Source organism: Bufo bufo, chromosome 1 (genome assembly GCF_905171765.1).
Source record: "Bufo bufo chromosome 1, aBufBuf1.1, whole genome shotgun sequence".
Classification (NCBI taxonomy): domain Eukaryota; kingdom Metazoa; phylum Chordata; class Amphibia; order Anura; family Bufonidae; genus Bufo; species Bufo bufo.
The window spans coordinates 594,237,923-594,248,556 of record NC_053389.1 but is presented as its reverse complement, the minus strand read 5'-3'; the positions used below and the strand labels follow the sequence as shown (position 1 = coordinate 594,248,556).

The following is a 10,634-nucleotide window of genomic DNA, read 5'->3' as shown; positions in this document are numbered from 1 at the left end:
CAGGACAAAGGGAAATCGCCAATACACATGTGGAGACAACAGGACAGAAATCACCACACAAACACAGACATTTAACATATTCCCAGATAGCTCAAGTCTGAGTGCATATCATTAGGTGAATGGCACTCAGAATACACGAATACAATAAAATTAGCTATCTGGGTACCCTCACATAACAAAATACAATTCCAAAGACAGATTTAAGCTGTGCGGCCGGTCTGTCTTCTCCTTTAAAGTTAGTATGGGCCATAATCCTGAGGCAAGAGGCTGGTAAACAGGCCTCTCCAAAACTCAGTGGCGAGGTTGGTTTTGCCACAGCCTGCAATAAAGAAATGATATGTACCTACCTGTCAAATCCCGCGATGCCGCTCCAGTTCCTCCAGCTGGGATCTGTTTAGCCAGCTGCAGTGGTGACATAATGTGTTGTCGATGTGACATCACTTCTGCAGGCAGGTTAAACTGAATACTACTACTAAACCACTACCTGAAGTGGCGATGTGGGACCTAACATGTAAACAGAGGTTGTTTCTTTATTGCACTCATCCTCAGAGTTGTCCAGTTTCTTCTAGAAATGAGGCAACCTTTAAAACATATTAAACCTCTTAGGATTTTAAGTATAAAGGGGTTATCCAAACCATAAAACATGCCCCCCAATACCCAGCCCCTCATATAGATTATACTTACCCCGCTCCCCGCCACCCCTAATCTCCCCATTGCTCAGATCAAAACATCTGGCGACGGGTGAAGTCGCCAATTGCATGCTGTGATAAGGACGAGCACTCCTAATTTCACCCATGATGCTAGGGAGACTCATCCCCATTGCCGCCTGCTAGAATAGTGAAGGCAGTACCTTCTTGTCAAACAGCTGATCAGCGTGGGTGTCGGACCTCCACCTACCTGATCGCAATGACCTGTGCCGAGTATAGATCAATAGTAAAAAAGCGGACAACCCCTTTAAAAAAAAGAGTAGAAAAGAGGGAGTGGCTGTAAGTAAGGACTCCATGCTAAGTTGGGATGACCAAAGCAGGCTTATTATTATGAATGCAATACTTAAGATACCAACAGGGTAGCAGGCTAAGCCTTAGCAGAACAAGTGATCAAAATAAATCCCAAGAGAATGGTTACATCTTTGCAAATTTATTTTATTTTTGCATATAAAGTGTACAGAAGACTCAGTCAAGAAATTGACTGCACAAAGCTGTTTTAACAATGGTCTCCACTAAGTACTCATCCATAGATGCATATTGGCACTCTATGTGTAGCTCTAGCATCAGGAGAATCTTATTTAAAAGAAATATAAAATGCAGGTCCAAAGTGTAAATGTTAAAATCAGGTGCAGTAACTGATTATTTCTAAAAATAAAATAAAAAATTGGGAGTTCTGTGCAGATTTTTGCAATTGAGCATATTCTCTTAAAACAATGCATGATAAAATCATTAAAGCAGTAATATGGGACTGATGGCCTATCCTTAGGATAGGCTATTCACTTTAGATCAGTGGTGGTCTTGTTCCCCCAGTGTGAGATGGGGTTGTGGAATTCAAGCAAGCACAATTTCCCTTGAGCCGTGATCGGTAACCCACACGCAAGTGAATGGGGTTGAACTGCAACACCAGAAAAGCTCATGGATAAGATTGTCTACGTTTTCCCCTGGCAACCCCTTTATTTTGCTTGCATCCACATGATGGATCATCTTTAATCTAAATTGCTTATTATTGTACCTTAAGTGTGGATTCTTACTGTTAAAAAAATAATAATAATAATAATTGAAAACTCCTAGTTTCTCTGCAGTAACTTGATATTTGTCCTTTAGCTGTGTAGAACGTTCTCAGCAGAAGGCAGCAGGCAAGAAGCAGAACTGGAAATTATTTCCAAATATATTCTGTTCCTCTTCTATTTTCCACTGATTTTAGAATGGAGCACGAAGTATGACCACTGATATGCATAGTACTAAATTACAATATTTTGCCATCAGGGTGAAGTAGATCACTGCTGCCATTTCTTCATAAACATCATGGAGGATGGACAACAAACCGCGAGCACTGGTTGATTGCGCTAGAGAAATTCACGAACAATCTTTCCCTCAAAGAATTAGGAGACACTATTCCTGAGATGTTCTGCAATGGAAGCAAGCTTAGATCATTCTCTTTTACCATCCCAGGCAACTACATGACTTGAGCACATAAACCTCTCAGTGCTTTTTTCTTCTATGGTAGATGAAGAGTATTTCACTGGAATGCTCTGGCTCAGTAACAGTTTTCTCCGTAGCTGAGCCAAATACAGGTTCACAAACCACATTCTACATGTCTTGTTACCGCATGTTTCATGTATGCATAGGCCAGGGCCCAGAGCCTAAATTTGCTCCGGCATTAACTCCTCCTCCATCTGGGCCCATAGCTTGGGCCTGCTGGCTTTGCCACAGCTGGTGAAGTTCCTTAAATTGCTCCACCATCTTATCCTTAAGGTCTGGATGTGAGATCTGGAGCTTTATACTATCTGCAGACCAGGAGGATTCTCCTGTGAAGATTTCAGATAGTAAACGGGCAGCTACAGGAATAACCTGAAGGAAAAAAAAAAGGTGTTACCATAAGACAGTTGCTAATTTATATTCAGTTGAAAGGGGATTACCCACCACCCCCTATTAGGTCATACAATTAACACAGAGGGGGGAGTACCTCCTCAAACCAGAGCAGAGAGCTGCTTAAATGCAGTAAAATTACCACTTGTGGACTTGGGTTGTCCATCTCATTGGCCACTGTGTAATACTACATTAACTCTGCAGCATCTGCTGAAAATCAGCTGATCACCACCGTGGCTCTCATATTAAAAAAGCTAAGGGTATGGCTACATTCATAACAGTAAACATACAATACAAAAAAAATGTATCCCCAGGTAACACTGAAATCCACCAACCACACAGTGGGTATAGCCAGGACCACACTGAATAGGACAAGGCAAACAGGGAGTAATTTATCAAACTGGTATAAAGAAGAACTGGCTTAGTTCTCCATAGCAACCAGATTCCACCTTTTATTTTGGACAGCTCCTTAGGAAAATGAAAGATGGAATCTAATCTTTATACCAGTTTGATAAATGACCCCCATAATTCCTATAATAAAACTCTAAAGGATCCCCTTGAACAAGTGTGTGCACAAATAAATAGTGGCCAGCGGTGTCGGACTGGGGTACCTAGGGCCCACCAGTAAAAAAATTTTTGGGGGCCCACCATACGGATACATTCAAATATAAAAAATAATCTAACAAGTTTTTTATATAAACACCGGCTGGATGAGATGCTGTACATTAAATATATGTATGCAGTGCAGTAAATCTAATGTGTTATGTGCCACTTGTGCAAGGGGTGGGAGACTAGGGGCCCACCGGGGGATTCCCCTGCACCCCTGTGGGCCAGTCAGAGCCTGGTGGCCAGCCTTGTCAGGTACAATTTTTCATATAAAAATTGAAATTTCTCTGGCGTTGGAGGTGAAAGTTGAACGATATGCCCACCCCATCCAGGGACTATGTAACCAGCCCAGCATCCCTCCCTCCATGTCGGTCTTCTTTATACACATAACATCAAACATATCTTAAATAATGGAAGACTAGATTTTATCATTAACGTGTACATTACCTTTTTACCAAACTTTGCATTAATCAGTAGTACAGTGTGTGTACATGAGGAATTACACTATCTGACCATAATATCACTTGTATCTGGCATTTTTAGCAGTTTTCCCTTGTGATGCTAAAGGTCTAGTTTTCAGTTCTCCCAGATCAGTTGGGTGAAGACTAGCTGCCATCCACTGCACACAGAAAGTAAAGCAGTATACTTTCTAACCTTCTCAGCCATGTAGCTTCAGAAATCATCTTTTCTGTGCGAGTCTCACACAGGTCCTGCACACTCCTCTCCCCTCCCCTCTGCATAGGCTTATGAAATATGATCCTCCTGTGGAGCTGCTCCCGTCTTGGACGGAATTAAGAGTACAGCTACACGGCGGCATCGCAGGGTAGGTGTGATCCTATAGAAATGCATGCAATCAATGTGTGGCTCACACGTTTGCTGGATTTTTGCTGACTTGCATGTCAGGGGTCGCAGCAGAGTTGGCTTACCGCAAACATGCAAGCTTTGCCATAGCCGTAAAAGGGGTTGTCTTGCTTCCTTCTGATTTATTTTTCCATCACATTATACACCGCTCATTTCCATGGTTATGACCACCCTGTAATCCAGCAGGAAAAAGTGCAGGCCTCTCTGACGGCTAGGACCATGGGAGTGCATATAGGCCAGCACTTTTTTTCTATGGTATGCAAGCACGGCCACCACTGCTGAATTGCATGGTGTTCGTAACCATGTATAATGTGATGGAAAAACTAATCCAGCCAGCAAAGGAGGCAATACAATACATTAGTAAGTGCCTTGTATTAACTTCATCTACATTATAAATGGCATTTGCCTAAGTAACAACCCCTTTAAGCATTTTTCAAAGTGAAAAGCAATGGGGGGGGGGGGGGGGGGGGGGAGAGGTTAGCAGCTCATACCATGAGAACTAGACATTTCTCATTCATTGATAAGACATATTACAAAGTTTATGGTCATTTATGCAAAGTTGTGTGAAAAGTTAGTGACCAGCTAAGTCCCCAAACATTCCAGGTGAGAAATCTTAAAAGGGTAGCCCACTTATGTATCGATGACCTATCCTCAGCTGATCAGTGGGAGTGTCGGCAGACAGGCCCCCACAGATCAAATATTGATGAGTTATCCTGAGGATAAGTCATCAATATAGGACGAGCAGACAACCCCTTTACGTTGTTTTTAGCTTTGGTCCCATTTAAACAGTAAGAAAACCAGATACCACAGCAAAGACAGCATACCTAAACTATATGCACTATAGATATAGCATAGGAGACATCACCCTTAATTCTGAATGTAATTCTAATCATCTGATGAAACACAGATTTTGATGTGCTTGCCCATGCTTTCTTCCACGTTAAGTACCTGCACAGTGATGAGCTTTTTCTCCTTAGGTTTTCGATCTGGCCATTCCTCCCCAAAGCAGAAAAAGATCTCATATGGAGGCAGTGCATTGGTCTGTCCTTTCTGGCACGCAATGAGCTCTGTGGACCAAAAGAAAGAAAAAAAAACTCAAACACAGAATTATCAACATACATTCTTCTAGCTTTACTACTGGAACGTAACTTTCTTACATTTCAGAGCTAACAAATGGAGTGTTAGCACAGAAATGTTCTAATATATAAATGACATTTTAGTGTATTTAAGGCCGGTTTCACTTGACCACAACAATCCGCCTTTCTGCAGTTCTACCGAAATGAACTTTAAAGAGGACCAGTCTTCAACTTTCTGCTGCCCTCATTGATGGAGGCATAAAGTGGTGACAGATAAGTTTATGAGTGACAGACTGCAGGAATCAACATATCATTGCAACCCGTGCTGAAGAGTCCAGGGCTGCCTGAGAAGAGTCATGGTTATTCATTAGCCTCTGCTCTCACTGCCTACCTGCCGATAATGGCAGCTTCTCCCAAGGAGAAACCGTCAATCACTGGTGGTCTGTGGGAGAGAGGAGCACATAAATAACTGACTTAAAAGGCAATTTCTGTTTAGGATTGCATTTTACTCGTTTCTGGCCAAAAATCATACTTTCAATTGGCCTTTATTAAAGATATTGAGCCATTCTGTCACAAAGGGTTAACTGTGTGACCGGTACTTTCACTTTGTGCAGTCATCTAATAAACTTTATATCTAAACCACTAAGAAGTCATAAACACTTATTTAAGGCTCCTTTCACATCACCGTTTCTCCTTTCCGTTCTCCGGCTCCGTTGAGGAGTAGGAGAACGGAAAGGAGAAACTGATGTGAAAGGAGCCTAAGCCACATTCTTATTAGTAAGATTAGGATTGAGCTTTAAAAGGGGTTGTCTCACTTCAGTAAGTGGCATTTATCATGTAGAGAAAGTTAATACAAGGCACTTACTAATGTATTGTTATTATCCGTATTGTTTCCTTTGCTGGCTGGATTCATTTTTCCATCACATTATACACTGCTCGTTTCCATGGTTACAGGCCACCCTGCAATCCATCAGTGGCGGTCGTGCTTGCACAATATAGGAAAAAACACTAGCCTATGTGTACTCCCACAGTCCTGGCCCCCAGAGAGGCTGACTCTTTTTCCTATAGTGAGCAAGCACGACCACCACTGCTGGATTGCAGGGTGGTCTGTAACCATGGAAACGAGCAGTGTATAATGTGATGGAAAAATGAATCCAGCCAGCAAAGGAGGCAATATGGACAAATCAATGCTTGATTCTCTCATGTGACAAACTGCTGTCCACCCACAAAAAGGAAAAAGTCCTCCAGACTTGACTGCATGAATAATAGTTTTATATCTGTGGGAAAACCCCTTTAATTTCAAACAGTGAAGCGGGTGCAGTCAGATAAAAACCTCCTGAACACTGAAGAGTCATGAAAAGTGGAGTCAGGTGAAGGTAAAGAGTGGATGCTTCTCAGGATGTTTTCTGAATCAGTAGTCACACAGACATTGCTGTTCTCAATTTACTGTATATAAAGAAAGTGACACAGACGTAACAGTCTTATCCAGGGATGACCAACCTGCGGCCCTCCAGCTGTTGCAAAACTACAACCCCCAGCATGCCTGGAAAGCCTACAGCCAAACCTGATTGAGTTGTAGTTTTATAACAGCTGGATGGCCACAGGTTGAACATCCCTCCCAATTTGCTAAGAATTCAGCTTGGATGAACACTTCCATTAAAACTTTTAAAGTTGCGTATTAATCAATATGTGAATATTCTATGCAATTTTTTTATAAAATAAAAATGATTAGATGATTTTTTTGGATACTATTTTTGAAGTCACTCCACGATTCTACTACTTGTCCTGGATCTTTAACTTCCGTTTTGTTTGGACTTATACCACAACAAGTGACCTTTACTATGGTGAGAGACCCTCTCCAGTATAGACCGAAAGCATGACACATTACAGTAATCAGCGCTCTTCTGTGAGCATCTTTATCTAGACTTATCAACAGAACAATAGTGTTGGCACATATCCCAGTTCTACAATCAGGTAACATCTTACACAAATCCTCTAATGGGGCTAAAAATTTGTTAAAAATTATTTTAAAAAGTCTTAAAAAAATAAATAAAAACCAAGCATTAAATATTTTTACATATAAAAATAAAAAACATAAGATATTGCTGTGTCTGAAAATGTCTGAATTATTAAAGGGGTTGTCCAGGTTCAGAGCTGAACCCAGACATAAGCTCCCCTTCACTCATTTTCCAAGTACGAGTGGAGCATAGGAGAATTTCAAGCACAGATGTTCCCCCTTGCCTGCGCTCCATAGCGCAGGATAAGGGCTGTTTATTTACTGACAGTGATGAACCCAGCTTTTTCTCACTATGCTAGGCGGAGGCTTCCCGGTGACGTCACCGGCACTAAATGGGCGGTCTTCAGCCCTTTTGCTACCAGCGCCGTACATGTACAGCGCTGGTAGCGCTGTGCAAGCATGACGCCCGCTCGCGCATGCAGCGGGCGTCATGGCCGTTTCAAACAGCAGACAGCAGAGACCTGCAGCTAATTACCACAACCGGCAATAGTGCGGTAATTAAATCAAGTGAGATCACAGCACCTAAATGCGCATAAAACCCGACTGAAGCCCCCTAAGGCCAATCAAAGACTTTAGTACATGCGCTGAATGCTCAGAGTCTACGAAGAGACTCAGAGCATTCATTCTGCAATTCTTATTTTGGCCACCAGATGGCAGGCCAACATAAGAAATTAGCAAAATGCAAAGAAATTGTAAATTTTCAAATCCATGATAGGTCAAAATGAAAAAATTAAAAAACATTATTTATAAAAAGGTCATTTATGAGCCTTAAAATGATAAAAAAAAAAAAAAAAAAAATTGAATATAAAAAAAAGTTTTAATCACCCCCTTTCCGTATAATAAAAAAAAATAAAACTAAACAATAAATGGAAACATCCTGGGTATCACCACGACCGAAAAACGCCCATACTATTAAAATAAAAAAATACAATACGGTTAATGGCATAACGGAAAAAAGGGTCAAAATGGCTGATTTGCGATTTTTTTCATTGCTTCTAAAAATGAAAAAATGTGATCAAAAAAAGTCACACACAATGGTTTGAATAAAAACGATGGATTGTCCCGCAAAAAATTAGCCCCTAAACAGCTCAGTAGACAGAAGTATAAAAAAAGTTCTAAGGGTCAGAATATGGCAATAAAAAAAATATATAAATTCAACGTTTAAATAAATTTTTACACTATTTAGACATAAAAAAACCTATACATATGGGGTATCATAATCGTACTGACCCAGAGAATGAAGGGCATGGGTCAGTTTTGCCATAAACAAAACGCCATGGGAACAAAACCCGTAAAACAGTGGAGGGATTGCATTTTTTCCCCAATTCCATTTACCACTACATTTTATGCTATAATTAATGGTGTCATTAGAAAGTACAACTTGTCCTGCAAAAAATAAGCCCTCATACAGCTATGTGACTGTAAATATAAACAAGTTATGGCTCACGGAAAATAGGGAAGAAAAATGAAAACGCAAAAACAAAAAAAAAAACTCCAGTAGCCAAAGGGTTAGTGATGCCCTAGGCTGTTTTACAGGCTTAGGATACCCATGTGATGCCCGCTACATCACCTGTAATGAAGAAAAAGCCCAGATGCTCCACCCATACATGGTAAATGGGAGTTTATTTCTCTGTTCAGCTCTGGACCCTAACAACCCCTTTAAAATATCAAAATATTTTTCCTGCGAGGTGAAGAGCATAACAAAAAAATAAAAATACACAATTTCCCATTTTAGGTCACCTCATCCCCAAAACACTGAACAAAAAGCAATCAAAAAGTACCAAAATGCTAACAATAAAAACTACAGCTAACCCTGCAAAAAAAAACAAAAAAACAAAAAAAACCCTGACAGTTCTGTAGAGAATTAAAAAGTTATGGCTGCCAGAAAATGGTGATGCAAAGATTATTTTTTTTTTTAAAGGTTTGTATTTTTTTTTTTAAGTAAGAAAACTGAATAAAAAAGTATGTAAATTCAGCAATGCTTTATTTAGAATAAAGACGTCATGTCATTTTTAGCGCACTTTGCATGCTGTAATAACAAAACTCCCCAAAAATCTTGGGTGCCATTAAAAAATACAAGTTGAATGGCATAGTAGTGCCAAAAGAAAAACAGCAAGAAATTTCTATAAAAATTAAAAAAGACCCCTTTTTGATGAAAGTGTCACTTTAAAGGAGAGTGAAGAGATAAGGGTTACAGACTGAGGTTTTGTGACTGCAGAAGGCAAACTGTTGACATTTTTTAATAAAAGCTGTGCCACAGTAAGAGGTTTCGTCTAGGAACACAGGTATTTTCCTCCCAGCATGTGCTGCTGGGCTGATTTACAGCTAGGTGAGGTCAAATGTCGGTCCGGGTTTTGGCAGCACCTGGCTGTCCTTAAATAGGCAGCTGGGCTCAGAAGCCATGTCTCTGTGTTGGGATCTGGGAGCCTTGTGTCTGGATGAAGGCTTGCTACCTGTTTGGTGTAAAAACAGGTTGATGATGCTATGATCAAAGACTCTGAAGCAGAATTGCCGCATGGTGTGAATTACCACCAAAACCGCAAGGTGACTGTTTGAATATGACTGCTTGTTTTGTCACTTGCCTAAAGTGTGACTAAAACACTGAACTGTTTGATCCAAAGAACTTGTTGTTGCCTCTATACTGCGTCCACTAACCCTGTCTACCAGAGTGAGTCCCCACAATTGGTGGAGGATGCGGACAAGAGCAGTGAGGCTGGCGTGAACGTCAATATTTTTGGTTTCTGCATTTTTCAGGCACGATTGTATGTTGTACATTAAACCAGCTGTATTACAACCAGAGCACCACAACAAAATGGAGGCTGTTGTGAAGGCCCTCATGGAGGCTAATCTGCAGCAGCGAGAGACAAACCTGCAGCAATGTGAGGCTAATAAGCAGCAGCAGATTAACCAGTTGCTGCTACAAAACGTGATGGCTTTGCAGACAGCAGGAGCAACTCAGAGCGTCCACGATGCCCGGAAAGCAGTCCGTGCCGCGATTCCTAAGATAACCTCCGCAGACGACATCGAAACCTACCTGGCGATGTACAAGAAAATGGCCATCAGGGAAAAGCTACCCCGCCCCGTGGGCTGAGGTCGTCTCTCTATTCCTGGCATCAGATTCCCAGCAGGTGTATTTCGACTTGCCGGACGATCAAGCAGCCGACTACCAAAAAGTAAAGGGTGAGATTTTGGCAAGACTGGGTGTGAATGTGTTGGTCCGGGCCCAGCGGATACATCAGTAGGGGTTTAAGCCAGCTGAGCCTGCGAGGACCCAGTATTATGACTTACTCCACCTGCAAAAGTGGCTACAGCCTGATGTGCCGAGTTCCCCAGCTATGCTGGATAGACTATTAGCATATATGTTCTGGAGGTCTTTGCCATAGCCTCTCCAGCACTGGATCGGTCAGGTATCTCCTGGCAATGCCCTTTAGATGGTGGACCTGGTGGAAAGCTATGAAGCTACCAGGAATCTAAAGGAGGGTTCTGTCAGGAGGGGAA

General features: G+C 41.4%; 1 protein-coding gene across 1 annotated transcript in view; it reads right to left on the bottom strand.

Moving 5' to 3' along the window:
* Nucleotides 1-1,124: 1,124 nt before the first annotated feature.
* The window catches only part of IRF5 (interferon regulatory factor 5), a 45,582-nt gene continuing 36,072 nt past the window's right edge, over nucleotides 1,125-10,634 (bottom strand). The window contains exons 8-9 of the mRNA XM_040413499.1: nucleotides 4,992-5,110; nucleotides 1,125-2,558 (exon numbers count right to left, since the gene is read on the bottom strand). Of these exons, the coding sequence (XP_040269433.1) occupies nucleotides 2,322-2,558; nucleotides 4,992-5,110 (356 nt within the window). The 3' untranslated portion in view covers nucleotides 1,125-2,321. The remainder of the gene's footprint in view (nucleotides 2,559-4,991; nucleotides 5,111-10,634) is intronic.